The sequence below is a fragment of the Sinocyclocheilus rhinocerous genome, unplaced genomic scaffold (genome assembly GCF_001515625.1).
Source record: "Sinocyclocheilus rhinocerous isolate Xijiao unplaced genomic scaffold, SAMN03320098_v1.1 scaffold1889, whole genome shotgun sequence".
In the NCBI taxonomy this organism is placed as follows: domain Eukaryota; kingdom Metazoa; phylum Chordata; class Actinopteri; order Cypriniformes; family Cyprinidae; genus Sinocyclocheilus; species Sinocyclocheilus rhinocerous.
In genome coordinates, this window is record NW_015647058.1 from 140,184 (window position 1) to 160,405 (window position 20,222).

A 20,222-nucleotide genomic window follows, 5' to 3' on the forward strand; every position below is an offset into this window, starting at 1 on the left:
GTTTCCTGTCTCTACTTCTACTGTCCTGACCATTAAAGGTGAAAAACCCTGTTGTAATCAAACAAAAATAAAAGCAACCTCTGAGCAGTAAAATATTTTTATAATGTAGTCTTGCAAGAGATTACAGCAAGACAATAAAGAGATCTCCCATGTTTCTCACACGTTTCTCTCCCATTGTCATTTTGGATTCCTTTCTTTTTTAGAACTTTCTCATGTCTCAGTTGTGTCTACTTTTATTTCTCCTAAGGATTTTTAGGAGAAACATCTGAGACACTGTTGAGACTAAAATGAGAAATACACGAGAATCACAACTAAGTTTCCTGAGGTTAGAAAGAGCAACCACTGAGCAATAAAATATTCCTATAATGGAGTCTTGATAGAGATTGCAGCAAGACAATAAAGATATATTCTATGTTTCTTCCACCACATTCTCAGTTTTGACTCTTTTTTCTCAAATATTTCTCATGTCTCATTTGTGTCTACTTCAATTTCTCCTAAGGAATTTTAGGGGAAACATCTGAAATGCTGTTGATACTAAAATGAGAGATACATGAGAATCTCATCTAAGTCTCCTGAGCTTAGGAAAAGCAACCACTGAGCAACAAATTTTTCCTATGGGAATGAACATGACTTTAGCAAAATGGGACTTGATTTATTAAAGTTTTTTAAAGAGAACTCATAATGTTTGTCAGGTGGCTTTCTGTGCACACGCTTCGAGATGGAACATAACACAAGTAAAGTGAAGTTTTAGCTTAGGGTGTGTGCTTAAACAGTCAAATAGAAGCAAAAATGTCAAAATGCAGTGCTTGGTGATTATTCACGTAAACCCTCGTCAGTTATGTCTTAAGTGAACAGTTGAGAGTGAAAATATGTGTAACAGTATATTGGATACGTACAGCTCTTAAAATAACAGGCAGGCTGCTGTCTGTGTGCTTAATATTAATCAAACAACAAAAGACAAAGAGAAAATCATTCACTGCTCTTGACTGAAGGACATTTGTAGCCTGAATAAGAAACGAAGAATAAACAAAGCAAGTTTAATTCTTTCAGTGAAGACTATGCTGTTTTATTTTACTTTCGATTGTTCAATTTCTGTAGTAGACTGTTAGCTGAATACTTCAGACTTGCATACAAAGCACTGTTTACTTCACTTGTATCTTTTTTCTATTGTATTTGTCCTTTGCTTTTTTGTTTTGTTGTATTACTGTTTACTTATTTTTGAAAAAACAATTTTGAGGACTTTGTTCACATAAGCACACACACACACACACACATATAAAACTACAGTGCCTTTATAACCTTTTTGAATCTTTGAAGTTTTGATTACACTGAGGTGGAACAGTTACCTCTCAGGTTTCATTAATTATATCTTAATGTGTTAAGGTTAACCAAAGTCTTATGGGTTTGGAACGACATGAGGGTGAGTAAATGATGACAGATTTTGGGGTAATTTTTGAATGTTTTTTTAATTCACGGTGGGAGGAGGGAGGGAATGATGGCAAACTGGAAATCATTCTCTTTACCGACCAATGTAAAATGCTATTGACACAAATCAGAAGGAGAAATTATATTAATCACAGTTTCCATTCACCACTATAAGTTTACCAAAATGTAATGACTTCTGCTTCTGAGAACCCTGGAAATGTGAAAAGCATCTATTAGATGATCAAGGAGGGGTTATGCTCAACCAAAATCCATGCGCCACCTCTGCACCACAATGACTTGTCCAGAAAAGCTCTCTTAGAGCAGGTAGAGCAAAGGACACTTTTGAGAGACTGCTGGGCTTGCAGCCAAATCCACTTCCACCCCAGTTGGGCTGCTCATACAGCAGAAATGAAGAAATGCCCTGGGGCTCATACCTCCATCTCACACACACACGCATACACGGAGAAGCAGCGAAGCGCTCTCTAACTACTGAACTGGCCTGCCATGATGGATGGCACTAGAGGGAGAGGAGCTGTGTGGCTCTGACATGTACTTCCTTATTTTCAGCAGTGCTGAGAGGAGCAAGTCCACTGCGGCCGCTCTCCATCTTCACCAGCAAGCCAAAGGCAACACGGTCTGTGTTGTCAAACATACGCTGTAAATCTGCAGACAGAACACAGTCACTTTCCCTCGCACGTATTGATGAGGCCATACACACCATTGCCCATTCGTTCCATGCTCTAAAGCTTTGTGATTATACAGTCACACACCAGAAAGCCAGACTTTAATTGTTACCCCATAATCCAACAGCAAACTGATAGTGCCAAAGTGTGTTGCATCAAAGCCAGATACGACCATACAAGCGCCAGCAATCACCATATAAAAACCCAGGACATGCTACAGCCAAGCAGCACCACTCCGGCGCCAAGAGGAAAATGATCCCTAGCCTAAAAATTGCTGCCCATCAGGAGGACCTGGCAGAAGCGAGTGGCTAATCAGTTCATCAAAATGGCCGCGCTACCTCCCAACCTCTCTCTCTCTCCTCTCTTAGAGGTAGAGGTCTGCATTCAATGCTACTGAGTGCAGCATGGGACAAGTTCTGAATTTCTGAGTGCAAGAGGGAAGATAATGATGTGTGTGCAATAAGCGGGAGAAAGAAATCACTCATGGGACTCCCACAAAATATAATTATCTAAAAGTAAAATTTACTCTAATTTATTTTAAGGTAGAAAATGTTTACAATTGCAGGGTTGGATATTCTCCAACGAGACATAATCTTGTAGGAACGGGACTGAAAAATCAATCCTGCACAGATCTCTCCTTGGAGGTTCTTTAGGTCTTCTAGAAGAAGCTTCTCATCCATTCCATTCATTCTCAAATGGAAATGCATGGCACAACATGCCAAACACTGGAGGAGGAAAATGGAGACCAAAGACAACTGCAGCAATCCAAACGCTCCAAGCAGCAATCAACACAGTCACAAGTACAAAAATTGAGTAGTGCTGAGTTCAATAATGAGTCAAATCTTCCTTGAAATCTTTTTTGCACTTTCTGGAGTGAGAAATGTAGAGGCTGAGATTAGCTTAACCACAGCCCCACACTGAGTCGGCAGAGATTGAAAGATGGGTAGACATGATCAGTTGGTTGAAATGTTACTTGTTGTGCCCTCAAAAGCCCCTCTCACTCCAAATATGAAGGGTTTTGTAACCAACAAATACACTTGCTTTCATAGAGCAACAGAAATTTCCTTGTCACTGAAACAACACAGGGTAATAGACGTCCATAATGCTTCAGCACCTGAAAATTTGATCATTACTTCTTAAATATGTATCCTTCTTGGGATGTGTCTGCCATTATGTGAAGGATTCCAAGATCTGTCTAATTTTGTGTTATTTTCTCGGCTGATTTCTCTCATTTTCTTTGTCTTTCCTGGTTGCTCTAGAAAGGAACATGATATACTCAGCAGTGCCAGCTTGTTAGAGGAGCTTCTGTGTCTGATAATAACCTCAGCATGTCAGGCTAAACCAAGCTGTGTCATTTTCCCTCTGCAAGAAGACGGCTGCCACAAATTATTACAGAAATATAGACATCATTGTTTTTGTTTTTTTTGGTGGTTAACCACAGGGCACCTGATTTTTGATAATAGATTCTTATAATTACATGAGCATTTTGCACATTTGATTAAAACTGTGGACAATTGTGGAGTCAGATTATTTTTGTCTGGTGTGCTTTTTCCGTGAACTGGACTGTAATTTCCAGCTGATTAGAGCACAGTGGCGCACTCAGAAGCAGCAGGTAGAAGGAAAGAGAGGGAGGGAGGGTAACGAAGGAAAAGAAAAAGTGGCAGATTGGAGAGAAAGTAAAAGAGGAAGGGAGGGGGTAGGAGAATAAAAGCAGAAAAGCAAGGTAGAGAGAGTCATTCAGAAAAAGAGGATCAGAGAGACAGAGAGAGGGCAAAAGGCTGAGGGTATGCTAGAAAGTGTGATCAAACAGGAGGTGTTCTGTGAAATCTCAGGAAGAGCAACATGCCCATTTCCCCTCCCCACTACCCCTCAGCTGGAGATCAGACAGAAAGGAAACCTGCCACAGATCAACAAGACCAGTCATCCCACTGGTTCCCTGATGCAAGAACACTGCAACCCACCCTTACATGTGTCTTAAAACGAAGCACGGGCAAGTTTTGCATGCTAAGGTGGTCACGGTGAAGCGCTTGTAGCGTGCAGTTTACCTTTTTTGTGCTCTTTCATCTTCCCTTTTTCTGACTTCCCTTTGGTCTCTTCCAGGTTGTGTGTTGTGATTAAGGCTGTAAACCTAGATGGTTTCAAGCTTTTGTTGTACAGAGAGAACACCAAATTATATTCTAAAACCCCATACACAATGCCAATTAGAGGTCGACCGATTTATCAGTTTTGCCGATTAATCGGCACCGATAGTTGATTGCTGGAACTATCGGCTGTCCGCAAAAACACATGCCGATAGTTTTCCGGCTTGCGTCCATTGCTGGAGCGGCTGAGATGGTCCTGCTGTCATTACAGTACCAATTTGTTCATTCTTGAAGTAAACTTTTGTTTAAATAATCAGTTTCAGTCTGCCGCTTAAATTGAACACAAAACAACGTGGCGCTGTGCTTTTGCCCATGTGTGTGACTAACATATATTGTATTTTGATTAAATAATCAAGTGTTCTAAAATAGAAACAAATAATAGAAACAAATAAAGTGTGAGAGTAGACATACAATATCCATATGTAATATCCAATATACAATATACATATCCATTTCAATTATATGGCCTTTGTGTAGATATTTAAATATGGCCATCTTTAAGCATGACTGTTGAAATGAAATGTTAACACTTTACAATAAGAGTCCATTTGTAACATTAAGATTAATTAAAGCTGTAGAAGTATTGGTCTTTGTTAGTGTGAATTTCAACATTTACAAATACATTTTTAAATTTGAAAGTTGCTTCTGTCAACATTAGTTGAACTAACTTCAATGATCAATATTTAATATTAATATTTTTATTCATTTACAAAGTATAGTTCAGTACTGTTTCAGAACTCAAAACTTTCTCTTTAGTCTAAAAACAGCTTATATTGAAGCCAGTCTGCCAAAACAACAGCTTGTGGAATGTGCCGCTCTATGACGTAATAGTGTGGCTAAACCCCGCCTCCGCAGAAGAAGATCAACGCCTGCTTCTACATCACTGCCTGTTTAGCCTCGCTCACTGATTTGCGCATGCAGTGTAAATAACGTGAGAGGCAAAAGCAGGGGCCCGTTCTTCGTACGTCGCTAACTCAGTTAGCTGGATTTGATTATTGACGATTTGGCATGATCTTGGATTATTTGGTGCTACTGATCCAGGGACAATATTTTAAAATAATAATCATTTAAAAATTAATTTAAAGATAATATAATAATGTTGTGTAGTCTTCAACACTATAGACACAGCCAGTTTTACTCACTGAACTATTTATTCGTCATAAAATTATTACTTCATAATTGTATTCGAGTCTTACACACATGCTATACAGATAATGTAGAGTCGTTAATTAATTTGAGTGCTGACAGTTATTATGGGAGTGGATTGATGGATTGCTAATTGCTACATTGAAATAAAAATGTAAAGCCTGTACAAATATTAGAAATCGTGAATATAAACATTTGGGAATCATGTAAAAAATTAAAATAAAATAACAGTGCACATTTCATTTATCTATTATAACATTATGTAGTTTTGTTCGCTTGGCTGTTTCCTTATAAAAGTTCAGAAATTTGTCTAGTTTTTTGTCAGGTGTCATTTTTAGTTATATGATGTCATTACGTTGCTGTCTTGCCGCCAGCCAATCGCTGCATTGCTGATTGTGGTTTCGAGTATCGATACATAGCCCCTTTTAAACCAATGCATGAACACGCAATTATCTCAGATAACTCAATCCAGCCAAACTAATCATCAACAACAGGTGCGTTCGAAGAACCGAATTAGCCAGATCCTGATTAGCGTGATGATATCATCTTGGATGTGACATTCCATCTCGGATGTAATAAGCGACGTACGAAGAATGGGCCCCAGGTCTACGCAGAAACCAAAGATGGCTCCGAAGACAACAAGAAGCTGTGCAGTGCCAAGATGTGGAAAACACAGTCTTTGCACTTCCTTCCTTCTGATCCCAATGTTAGAAAAGAGTGGATGAACTTCATCAAACATACACAACTGTTAGCCAATCATACCAGTGGGCATTTACTTCCAAGTCTACAATCCACCACGCCTATTCAAACAGAGCATTCCGATGAGGGGGGTCAAACAGGACAGAAAATAGTCCATTACTTCTAAATGATGATGTTTTTTGATGGAAAAATCTTGATAATGTTATAAGTGGACCTCAGAGAACAGTACAAAATAATAAAAAGGCAGTTCATGACCCCTTTAAAGAAGTCATGCATTTTTTAATTATTACATAATGTTTCCTGAGGTGCACTTATAATGTATTTTTACATCAAAAATTGTCATAATTTTGAAATAAAAGGTCATTTTCTTACCCTGATTTTAGCCCTCTGAACGCTCTGGTGGAAGGGGCGTGTCTGCTGCGAGACCTCAATGTAAATGCCCACTGCTATGATTGGCTATCATATGAAATAAGTATTATATGTGGAGCTCTCTCGAAAACTTTGACTATGTTTTGTTTTGTTTTTTACTATTACAGCTGTTGAGATTAACTATTCATGAAAAGTTTTGATTATAGCATTATATTTAGATCTACTCCCATTGCATGAAAAGTTCATTGTAGCAGATGACAAGACTGTTGAGTGCAAGGATGCAGTGATCTCGTCATTGCAACTCGAGTTTTGCACTCAAGAATGTTTTCATTATAACTAATAATGCAAACATGATGTAAATAAGAGATTCTACTAAGATGCTACAGAAAGAAACAATGTGTAGCTGACCAGTAAGTCACTGGCTTGATTTACTGATGCATAAACAGCATTAAATGATTTTTGAGACAAAGAACATCTGACTGTACATGAATCATTACAAATCAGAAATCACTGATAACAGATTAGGCATTAGAATGAACACGGTTACTTACATGTTGTGGTATTACTGTCAGGTCCATATCTTACAGTAAAAGTCTGTTTGCAAAGTCTGCACCTGAAACTGCAAATGATTTACCTAAGAATCCACAGTGAAATGTACCGAACAAACAAATAATGCTCTACTGAGACATCAACATAGCTGAAAATAAATAACCACTTGGTTATATTGGTAAATAACCGCTCGGTTTCAATAAAAGCTGTTTTTAGACTAACGAGAAAGTTTTGAGCTCTGAAACTTTCAGGATGTTTTTATAGTACAATGACCTCTTACATGTCAAATGATCGAGGAAAATTTGATTTCTCAATTCATGACCCCTTTAATACGATATTTTCCAAATGAAACCAAGAGCGACAGGACTTTTATATGTTTGAGTTTGATTAGATTATGAAATATTAAGAGTGTGATACTAATGGTTATTTTTCACTGCCTACATAGCTTTGATTCCATCAGCCATTTTGGACAAAACTGTTAAGCCGTTTTGATGAAATAGTATGATCATTTTTTAAATATTGTGTACCTATCAATCATGCATAATTAGATACATTAAAGGTGACATATCATGAAAATCTGACTTTTCCAGGTTTTAAGTGCTATAATCAGGTCCCCAGTGCATCTACCAACCAAGGAAACGTGAAAAAGTTTAACCCAGTAACTTTGTTTTGGGAAGCCTTTTTCTGCAAGCGTCTGAAAAAACGAGCGTGTCTGATTTCGCTCCCTTGGTGACGTGGCAAAGGGATCTCATTATAATATTACCGCCCCTTAATCTGTAAATTTACACCCACGGCGCGGTAATGGTGGAGCTCTATTCTGGAAAAGGGGGCGGGAAGCAGTAGCTCATTTGCATTTAAAGACACAGGCCCGAAAAACAGCGTGTTTCTGCTTCCACTCAAAATAGGCATTTTCAAAATGATATAATAAATGATCTGTGGAATATTTTGAGCTGAAACTTCACAGGCACATTCTAGGGACACCAGAGACTTAAAAGGGGGCGGGAAGCAGTAGCTCATTTGCATTTAAAGACACAGGCCCGAAAAACAGCGTGTTTCTGCTTCCACTCAAAATAGGCATTTTCAAAATGATATAATAAATGATCTGTGGAATATTTTGAGCTGAAACTTCACAGGCACATTCTGGGGACACCAGAGACTTATATTACATATTGTAAAAAGGGGCATAATATGCCTCCTTTATGGAAAGTATCATTTTTATTTCATTTTGTCTCTTATGTACTCACATCTAAATGCGTGCTTTCTTTTCCAGTTTTCATTTGTTCACCTAAAACAACTTCAAAAGCATTTTAAAGAGATCTGCATTTGATTGGCTATTAGTCTATATATATATATATATATATACTGGAAGAAATTAGATCCAGTAATGGATAATAGATGTAAGAAACAGTTTTCACACCTGCCTACATAGAACCACAAGAATATCACACACACACGCACACACATTTCTACACTCCCAACACCTCACTTTTCAAACACCATCTGTAGCACACATCTTTCTTGCACAAAGACATGTGCACACACTACTACTTCACAAACACATAGACAGTAGCGTCATCTAACACACATGCTCCTTTTCCTATGCACATCCTTCCCCTCACACACGCACACACAGGTTGCACACGCTCAATTATATTCCGAGTTCACCACACACTTTTTTCTCCCACACAATCTAGCCTTCTCACACACATGCACACAAACAGGACTGTAGAACTCTAATGTGTTTGTTCCAGAGGGGCGAGTTGATCTATTCCGTTTGGTGAGATATAAAGCCTCTTTCCTCCTCCAGTAAACGCCCTCTTTTACACTATTCCAGACCTCTTTGATGTATCGACCATGTCGGTTCCTGCTTATTGGGAGTTTTTTTGAAGCATACGTACATTTGTGCGGTGGTGGGGTCAGTGTGGTGTTTTCGTGTGGAGAGAACTGTCAGTTATATTGTGCCGGTGGAGCCTCACAGAGCTCTTTTTAATGAGTGCATTAAAGCTGCCTGGATGTTCAATGCCAGTGGAGGTATATCCCCTGGGCCCCAGCGTCCGCCTCAGGCCTGCCATCTGTAGATCTCTTGCACATTTAAGGGTCTCCACTACTTTTCTCTTCATTTTCTCTGTCTCTGGAAGATGAAGTAGTTTGGAACTGTGGTAAGAATCGAAAGTGGAGAGAAAGGTAAGTGTGCAGATCAGAGGTTCTTAACAGTGTTGGGGAGCAGCTAGCTACAAGTAGCGACGCTACTAACGTAACTACATTTTTCAGTAGCTTGACAGTAGCTCAACTACTTTTAAAACAATGTAGCTTTTCCAGTAGCTAACTACTTTTTCCAGGAAATAGCGGTGTAGCACGACAACACTCTATTTTGTGAACCTGCAATAGACTGAAGCAGTGCAGTGTCTTTTTACGAGATCGCATACTAAAACAGTGCATTAACGCCATATATTGGTGCTGTATATCACGCAGCGCCAGTAGTAAATGCTGCTCATCTCTGCAAGTGCTGTGAGTTTGAGTGCATCTGAAAAAGCAACACGCGCCTTAATGAGAAGCATTTATAAACCTGTTGTCCAACAAAAGAGAAAATTTAATAACATGATTTTACTCCACAACATCAGTCAAGAGTTTGAAATAACTTCATTATCTGATCTGATGTGGCTTCTTATCACAGAATGAGGCGGAAAATATATTCTATACTGTAATAAAGGCTATGTCAAATAGCAATGGATTATAAATTTCCGTTATTATAAAATACCCAAGATGGCTTGAAGAACACAGAAAAACCATCTCTGTTTGCGATCAGATCATTTTAAACCGGCAAACTCCTGGAAAACTTTACGTCCAAGGATCCATAAATGCATACGCAAATGCATTTAAGCAGTCAGTTCAAAACAGCGCTAATGCTGTGAAAACCCGGCCGGTTTTTTATTCAAAACACCCAACCGCTGCATGATCATATGCTATGTAAACTAACTCTCGGTTGGATAAAGCAAACCAGTGTCATGCTAGTAAAGTTTTGATGGATGACATTTGTTATCAAGGTGAAGACGATTACAGTGACTTACAGGAGTCGTACATTAGCAATGCATGTGTCCATTATTATTGATGTGTACACTCTTGGCGCACTGATTGCAACAGCATCGTATTACATTATAAATAACACAAATGCTTCCTTTTGGACCTAGATTCCCAATGCTACTTGAAATTCTTATCTATGTCAGACAAATAAGTCACTTTGTTATTTTACTGTTTTTATAGATTTTTTTTCCAAGACTCTGTCTTCCTATAACTGTACAAATTCTGCTAAAAATGTATGATGAATAAAAAGACCATGACCCCATCTGCATTTCCAGCAACCCCACGTGGGTTCATGACTGAGAGGTTGAAAACCTCTGGTGTGAATGCACAAGGGTGAGGAACGTGGTCCACAGAGTGGAACGGCTCCTGAGAAAGAGTGCATGTGGTTGGTGGATTACAGGGAGTGTGTGTTAATGTAGCTCTCTGTATGGCTCTGTCAGAATGAGGTCACTGGGTCTCGGCCCTATTTAATTAATTAGGGAACAGTGGAATGAAAAATGGATAGCAATAAGAGGCTCACTAATTTCAGACCTGCCAATCAATAAGTCTTAGCACTGAATTTTCCTTCAGGGGCCTTGGTGGGTCTCATTTAATGTTGAATGTAGGATACTGAATGCGAGCATGCCTGTATGTGTATACGTTAGGGCTGCGCAAAACCACGTTCATATTCGCGCGATTTTTTGCGCAGCTCGTCAGTGAACAACGGCTCTGTGTAGTTAATGCTGCTCAATGTGAAAGCACGCACGTGATGGAGATTTACCGCTGATTACAGAACCGGCTTTACTGATAAGATGCGCGTTAAATATCGCATGCGATTTATCGTGCATCCCTAGTATACGTGTATAAATATTCAAGACGTGTTTATCGCGGGATTGCAGCCCAAGGGACATAAATGCAGGGAAAAGTGAATTGCTCTTTTGCCACCAAACTTCCAATACATATGTGGGCATGCAGACATTCGAATGACCTAGCAACCGTCAATCGGGATATCTACACTATGAAGAAACCATTTCAATTCAAATGACTTGAAGGAATCAAACCAGAAGAATCTGACCCACAGTAGCCACTGATGAAATCCCAATATGCAGTGCATAACAACAGCACTGTGCATAGCAACAACTGCCTCTCACATAGCAACCACACCACAGTGCATAGCAACCACTGGCAGCTCTTTGTGTATTCCCTGTTAGTTGCTTGCATTTGACGCTAGGTAAACTGCAGTGTCTCTGTGACTCACCCGGTAGAAATGAACAAGTTTTGATTTGCTGTTCTTTAATATCATTTACTCATCATTAAAGACTGCTTTTTTTGTGTGCCTTCTTCTCACAGATATTCGCTCACTGCCTGATGTTGCCATGACGGGAAACTGCAGTCAGGAGTGCAGCGAGCTGGGTCACTCAGATGCCTGTTGGATGCCCGGTCAGCCTTCGCCCGTCCGCAAGACACGCAATCCCCCTAAACTGTCCACGTTTGTGCCTTATCAGGAGAGGGGGAGCCTGGGACGCCTGGCTAATGGGAGCGTGAGGCTGGGAGGAGAGGAGAACAGGCCACGCCTCCCACCTTCCCGTAGTGCCTACTCCAGTAGTGACCACACCCCCAGTGACCACGCCCCACTGGAGGAGGTGCCTCTGAGAGTGACATCAGAGTTCCCGCCTACCAGCCCCCCCTCCAATCACACCTCGAAAAGAGAGATATACCTGTGAGATAACCATACGCACCATCTTTGATTGATGCACATCCGAAATTAGAGAGACATGGTTGCGAAAAGAGAACATCGAATTTGCGACAGGATATAAATTGGATAGTGGAAAAATACGCTATTGTCATAATGTCAGAGTAGATTTATTTTATTTATTTATTCATTCATTCATTCATTCATTCATTCATCTATTCATGGACACTTTCAACATGTTTTACTGTTACTTTAAACTTTTTATACTGTTTTTGCATACCATTACAAAAAACGATGCATACTTTTACGTGACTAACCGACTTTTAGCTTCACTAGCCTACAGAATGTTCATGGGTTCTTCTAGTAGATTACCAAGTGCTGTAGTTGACTGGAGATACTGCTGTAAAAGGGTCTTGAGCCACATACAGAGTGTCTTAACACTCTTAACTTGATCCTGTCCTCAGAGGAGAGCAGTCTTTATACATGTAAAACGCTGTAAATACATTTGTATGGTGAATATATGAATATTACTATCAGGCTCAAGTTGAAAAAATAGTAAAAAAAAAAAAAAAAAAGGGTCAAAAGTTACATCTAAATCAGCCTCAACACCTGAAGTGTGTCAGTACCACTGCTTTTGAAGGTCTGAACATTTGTAATGGCCATATGGGAACGTAAATAAACGTGAATAGCTGGAGTGGAGGGGATAGCGTCCTGATGGTGCTCCATGACCTTCGTTGTGTCCATGTAGGGCCCAGTTCCTCACCTGTTGTGCTGTATGTCCATATGCACGCTGCAGCATAGTGTATAGCTGTGTGTGGGTGTGCGTTCAGAGGGCGGGCAGTGGGATTAACATCGATTAACTCACTATGACAGACCTTAACATATGCCGGTGTGTGCGTTCATGCGTCAGGGGACCTACTGTCACGAAAAGTAACACATGTGGCTTTTGGCACATTAACACGCTATTCAACAGATGAGAATGTGCGTGCATACTTTTGTGTCATGTGGCAGAACTTGTGTTTTTTGGCACTGTGAATCTCTCCTGAACTCCCACGATGTAGTGCAAATGCTGCCTGGCACTCGCAAAGACGCCTACGGCTCACACAGCACAGCCTCAGTGAGGAGGAGACCACCTGACTCCCTTCAAATTATCAGTATGGTTTTGTTAAATTGACGGTGTGTGTTAAGTCCACAAACACACCTCGTCTGCATCAAATGAGTCCTTTTTTGCCACACTCATATTCACGGTCCTGTTTTCTTTGTTTACATAGTTTTTACAGTTTTAAATGAAATATTTGTGTCCTATTTAGACTTTGTTTGAAGAACAAATGTATTAATGCCTTAAAAACAGTTGTATATAACAATCACAATGGACAAATTAGACTGATAATCCTGTCTTGTCTTTCGCATGTCAATTGTGCATGTTTTTTTTCCACAATCAAAAAATGACAAATGTTACCTACGATCACATCACCATTCGCCATTTCCCTTTTTTCAGCCACCTTTCTTTTTTTCCATAATTGTTCTGTCCTCCATCAGTTGGGAATTTCTTCGGGTTAGTCTTTTCTTTGACACTGGCTATGTTTACATGCACAATTTTGGTTCAATGGACTGAATTCATTCCGATTGATGAATCTGAATGTAGTGTTTACATGAACGCTAAATAAAGTGTCGTCATGCGTCATTACGCTATTTCTGCGTCATTGCACATGCCCAGTCCTTTCAGTTTCGGGGTTCAATCCAATTGAGTGTTTACATGCACTCTCAATCTTATTAGAAAATGAATAAACCACCCCCTTCAATCCGATCGAAATTTAATTCCGATCGAGCTCAATCGGATCGATTAAGGTGTTTACATGAAGGTTTTTCAGTCCGATTGAGCCGTCAATCTGATTCCAAACGGATTATTTGGGTGCATGTAAACGTAGCCACTGTGCTGACTATCTAACCTGCTCTAAAGCTGTGTCTCCCTCCAAGTTTCAGAGAATCTCTGGGGGACCATTTTGACAATGACTATCTAGTGTGCTCAAGGACCATATATCTGATGGACATTATCATTACTATTGCATCGCCTGAATATCTCTACTTTTTCCACTCCTGCTGCAGCACAGTACCTGCCCAGATCCTGGCACTTTGGTGAGCGTGCTTTGTATTTGCAGGGGGGTTGACGATGGGCATTTCCTTAATTAGGGTGAGTAATGAGTGTGGTGCAGTTGGCATATGCGAACACTCCAGCCCCCAAAGGAAGCACAGATCACAGAAAAAGATCCCAGTCCAAACGCTTCAGTTGTTTAGCGAGTCGCATTTTTCACTGCACTTACCTCATCGCACCTCTCGCTGAATAATTAAGGCTGAAACGTATGGAAATTACTGGACGTAGCCATGATTAAATAAGGCGAATGATTATCCCGCCCTAAGGAAAGAAAGCACATTATGCTGTTTTCAAAGCCATTTAGTGACTCTGATAGGAAAAAAAATAATCCAACGAGAGCCAGCGTAATTAGCCTAGCTCGCTTCTCCTCCTCCGCGCTGCAGGCAGGCTTCACAGGCAAACGTGTGAGATCGCTGACCTGGACTTAACATGGCTAAAAGATAGAGATGACCACAAAACTCTACCACCACTTATAGGCTTTCATCTATTCAAACTCTGAGTGAAGCAGGTTTTGACCTTCCTCTACTCTGATGCCAGCCTGAGTCAGACAGTCTGAATTGCAGGTTTCGACTCCTCTGGCTTTATATCGGCTGTTTTATTCCTAGTAATTCTAAGGCTAGACTCCTAGAGTCCTTCGGCCCAAAATGCCAGAGGACAGATGAAGGAATGTCCACTTCTCGTGGTTGTTTTTTAAACTGGTGTTTAGATGTGTGCTCTTTCGCTGTTAGATGTCTGGATGTGATGAGACAACCGTAACGAACGAGGAAGTCTTTTCTTCGTCCTTAGAGCGAGACTTTTCTTCATAGATTAACGAAAACTGGTGTTTGTGGTAAACATCTCTTAAAAAGTGTTCTGTACATAGCTCTCCACATCCCTCGTGCGTGGTGTCAAGCAGGCGACGAGTTGAGCATGAATTCCAAAGATAATTGGTAGAAACCGTTTACTGTTATTGCTGAAATGTTAGTGCCGGTTCAGAAACCTTTTTTTGAGAACAAAAGCGACGTTCACTGCACAAAACTCATCTTCACCCTTCACCCCAAACTGAAGACAGCTGCCTTGAAAGTATGTCTTTTGCAGGAGAGTTCAAAACTTGTTATCCTTAATTGTTGGTTATATTTATATAGGACTAAAAATGCTTGTGATGATCTGTTTTTGTACAGTTTTATGTACATGCAAGTGAAGCTTTTTAAATCTTACAACAAAAGCCGATGGCATATAAAAATCGTAAAGTGTTTATTGAGATGTGCACATCTTGCCTTGGATGGATTGATCTTTTTTGCCGAGTCAGTGTGAATGTGGCCATCATATGCCTGCACCGTAGTCATTCACTGGCTCCTGTCACCGAGGGCTTTATCAGATTTTATGTTTATTGTGAACAGTGGATTGTCCGATCCGACTTGTTTGTTTGATTCCCATGTGTTTTGTTTTGTTCTGTTTCCGCATGTTGAAAACAAACCCTTGTAATAAGTCCTTGCAAAGTTTGTAATAAAATGAGTGAAGAAAAAAAATAATAAAAAAATACATTTGCTTGGTGAGTCATTGTTTAAGAATGAATCTAGGGACTGTGATCTCTCCATAAAGCTTTTTCATTAATAAAGCAAATTGATCTGACAAAGATATAAGACTCTTATTTTTTTCTCTCCCATTCTGGGTCTCTTTGCCTATGCAAACGGAGAAAGAGGAAAAGGTTACGGTTTCGCCAGACTGACAGGAACTTAATAGAACAGAATAGTGAATGTGAGATCTAGTCATGTGAAGCTCTCACTTCACAAAAGCTGTCCATCAATATTAATGATCAAAAAACACAAGACCCCGAATTTTCTCAGTCTCGGAAACCTAATTCTCTTCTCTACAAGGAGTTAAACCATTACACCCAAGACCTCCCAGTACTCTACAGCACAATAAAGACAAAGCCGTAAAGATGATAACGCTGAGATGAAAGACAATAAATCAATCCGGCTTTCATTTGGTGTGCTGTCTTTATAGATATGCCACAACATAATTCGCGCACCTCTGAAATGATAGCTTTCACAGATAAAAATAAATGGATGTGAGCCAGCAAACAAACGCTTTCAAAAGCGAGAGCCATAAACAAGTTCAAAAGAATATCAAACGTACAAGATGGAAAGTGAGGTAAATACTTGGAGCAAGTATGTGAGTAAACAGACGAATGTGAGAAATGCAGATTACGCTGTCAAGTGCATGAATAGGATAGTTTAGAAGGCCAAACTGCCCTCTAATGGTCATCAGGAGAACTACAACTCCTCAAAAAGGCGAAGGATTAGTGTTTAATACCTGATACTCAACAGTCAGGATTAATGAATCAGATAGCCTTCCTTTCTGCTGGTGCTCTTCAGTTTCTTGTTGACATCACCTACAGCGTACGCGTTCCCGAGGATGGCGGATGAAACGAGTGAAGCTGCATGAATAATAATTGAGATCAGGATGAAAGTGGTTTCTGGACCACATAGAAGCACATTTCGCAGACAGGGATGCTCGTAGCGACTTATTTAACCAAGGCTGCGATGGGAGGACCCACTGAGTTTTTTTCATTAATCTCCTTCTAATGGATAGGTTTTCGCTTCGCCTCACACTCTGCAGGCTGAGCTCTAAAAGGAGCCGTTTTGCTGGTGTTTTGTTTACGTGCGGCTGGGGCATTTGTTTCTTGTTGTGGAGGGAGCCTCAGCAGAGAGGGTCTTTCTTCAAGATGAAACTACCCCCTCGGCTACTGCCTACTGTTGATGTGCTGTTGCCATAGAAACCTGGCCCCTCTCTCTTTCTGTTCCTCACTCACCCACGCTCGTTCTTGCTCGCTTCGTTAAGCGCGGTGCTGCTGGCAATTAGAAGCAAAGCCAGCAGCGGGGACGGCTGCCTCTCAAATGCACTCTCCAATTAAACACTGTCAAATAATGGCATATCTCAAAACCGCTGCCTCCCACCGTCCCCTCCTATCACATGACACATTTGTGCCTCTAAAAGAAGGAAAGTTACAACCGCACCTAACAAGACACAGAGATCGATGTGTGCACGAATTCCAACCTTTTCCGGCAGTATACGTAATGATGCTATAGGCGGTGTGTTTTTCCTGTAGTCACAAGACATTAAAAACTTGATTATTCTTTCATTCAGCAGAAAATGCATGTAGCTGCAAGCCCTAAAAAGGTTTTCTCCACAGTATTGATTGCACATTTTTCAGGAAAGTGAGGTGTTTTACAGATCGTGGGCACTTAAGACTCATAGAAAATTGCTGAACTAAAGCCCTCTTCATATTCAGCTATTTGTACCGCTGTCCTACATATCGACTCTCATACACTATAGACGTAATTGGTGCATTAAAATCAATGGCGCAATTTAAACAGCATCATCAAAGGCTTATGTGCAAAGTCAATAAGCACACCAGAGATGGTTCGGAAACCCCAGGCACATGCAACATTGCACATGAAACACTCATTTTGCGTCATACTGTACATGCAATCACACACATGCATGTCTATTTTTGTTCACGCCAGCTAGGTACTGTATACAATCCTCTGCTGCCAATAGTGTCAATAAAAAGTCTCTTTGTCTCATTTAACACCCTATTACATCCCACCTGAACTCAATCTTCCAATCATCTATGATCCCGAAACAGCCTAGAGCCATCCATCAGCACTGACAAACGGACACAGCGACCATACACCACACCTCACAGTAGTGCCTCCTCACCTGTTCACTGGGCCTAAACGCCCCCTTTCCACAGTCGCTTAGGCCTCAGGAGGCTTCTCCTGTATGTTCAAGTGGAAAATCCCTTTTTGAATAACTACTTGTCCCTTTCACATTCGTTCACTTCCTCGTCTGTTGCATTCTGCTTGATAAAAATGGCCGATAGCTCATGACTGGCAGAGAGAGAGTTATAGTGTACGATAAGAGTCACATTTGTGGAGTAGTCCAACAGGAAGTACAACAGGAAGTCATATTTTATTGACCCGCGCTGTGTGTGTTTGTCGGGTTGTTAAAACGGGATTACTGAAATTGCAGAGACATGGCAGAGAGCTCAGAATCAATGGTGCCTTCAAGAGAGTGTAGCTCACACTTCCCTCCCCACCTGCTGAGCACCATCACACACCTAGAGGCTCGTCTGAATTCATCTTCTAATCCTGGAAACATGACACTTTAACATTAATCTAATTTACTGCAAGTCTCTGTCCAAATGGAATTAAAACAGCTTTTCAAACCATTGGCATACATGCATTCAACAATGTCTGAGTCACCTGCTGTATATACTTATATGTGAATATTTATATTCTGTACCTCAAGGTTTTAGATTTTTGTCTATATATGAGAAAACAGGTCTGTGTTTGAAAGTCACAGATGGGTCATCCCGTGTCAACTCAAGCAGAGGTCCACGGCTCAAATTTTTGATTTTGCTAATATTTTTCTGAAGAAATAAAAGATAAGAAAGATAAACATGTATAGTGATGAAAGCCAAAATATTAAATGTCATGGATGAATATTTACTGGATGTAACCCACTATTTTGTAGAGGGGGGTCAAAATGGCAATTTTCACCTGAGATTCAGAGCCAAATTACAGGGGGTTAAAAATGACTTGAAAGAAAGAAAGAAAGATGGCAGCATCATGATGTTATTTTTACACAGAGATTGGTAGGTCTATTAGTAAAATCTATTGACTTTAGCTATCTTTGTTGCATTATGTGCCAATAGTGACCTTTCAAAAATGGGGAAAGAACACTTTTCAAGTTTTTTCTCCAAAGTTTGCAGGCCTGTAACTCAAAAAGTATTAAAGATATCTTAATGCCCTTTTAGATAGTGGGTCTTAACAAACTTCCCTTTTGGCATCTTCATTTTTAAGGCCCTATATGGTTCCGTTCCAGAGATATGGAATTTCAATATGGCTCCACAAGTAAATAGTTAAATTGTACAAATTTTCAGTGGTCAAAAAACAAATGTGGGCCACTTTACATAAATATGATACTTTTTTCTTTGAAAGAGTAATGTCAGAAGAACAAATAATGTTGAAACTAGAAATGAATCTCATTTCCTTCTGTCAAAACAACTGTATTGAACATACCCGTCTGAGTGCCATAAGTATTCTTTTTCCAAAGTGTGTGTGCCTATAACTCAAGAAGTATTAAAGATATTGCAATATGATTTTAGATTCTAGTTCTTAATAAACTTTTCTTATGGATTCTTCATTTCCAAAGCCCTACATCATTCAGTCCCAGAGATATGGAGATCTCAATAAGGCTCCATATTTAGATTGAATAGTATTGTTGAATAATACCCATTTTCAGTGGTTGAAAACCACACTGAAACCTTCTTCACAATATCTTCTTTTGTGTTCATACAGGTTTTGAAACAACATGAGGATGACTCGAGGACATGAGGAATTGATATTAGAATAGCCCAGATACCCTGAAATCTTTTGGAAACCAGGTAATACACTCAAAGGGTCAAGGTTTGGCTGGTTAGCATGGCTCGCTAGCCTCTGCAGGTAGATGTTGTAATTACACCATGTGGCTGCATTTTTCTCCATTAAGCACCCTGGAAACTATCATGGAACTTTCAATCACCTCACAATGTAGCCAATATTAATTATTCCACTCCAGCTGATCATCGTGATTTACACCATCATGTATGTATGTAGTATGATGCTTGTTTTGTTCTCATATGTCTGGTTAACGTCTGAAAACCATGACATTCTGTATAAAAAGAACACCGTTCTATGCCAATAAACACATTTTTATTGTGTGGCAAAAATGGATTTTAATTATCCTGCCATTTAGACAGGTTAGCAAATGTGATAGCTGTTTTCTTTTAATGTTAATTGCATCACACATGTTGTGACACATCGCATTTAAGCATAGAAAAAAAAAAAAAAAAAAAGTTGTTCTTTGCTTACAGGCAGTGGTGTAGTGCAGGTATATACCCACTTCTTTATCAGTCGGCATTGCGTATACCCACTTCTAAATCCCCTCTGATGCGCTTCATTCAGTATCATTCAGTCTCCTGCATTAGCCAAATCATGACAGTCCAGCACATGAGTGGCTAATCCAATCGCATGTGAACAAATGCAAATAAAAACACTCAGTAATGCGGTCAGGACCGAGGCATAAACACGCTCACCCACTTCTCAAGGCACCACTACACCACTGCTTACAGGTGCTAGGCATAAACACGCTCACCCACTTCTCAAGGCACCACTACACCACTGCTTACAGGTGCTAATTAATATTAATGGATAAAAATTTACAGCTTGGCTTTTTTTTTTTTTTGCAAACTGTTTTTTTTTTTTTTTTTTTTTTTT

The 20,222-nt window shown here is 39.9% G+C and overlaps 1 protein-coding gene across 1 annotated transcript in view; it reads left to right on the forward strand.

Moving 5' to 3' along the window:
• Positions 1–14,234, forward strand: part of LOC107708655 (protocadherin-1-like) — a 103,657-nt gene extending 89,423 nt beyond the window's left edge. The window contains exons 5-6 of the mRNA XM_016512950.1: positions 11,423–11,792; positions 13,743–14,234. Of these exons, the coding sequence (XP_016368436.1) occupies positions 11,423–11,792; positions 13,743–13,905 (533 nt within the window). The 3' untranslated portion in view covers positions 13,906–14,234. The remainder of the gene's footprint in view (positions 1–11,422; positions 11,793–13,742) is intronic.
• The last annotated feature ends 5,988 nt before the right edge of the window (positions 14,235–20,222 follow it).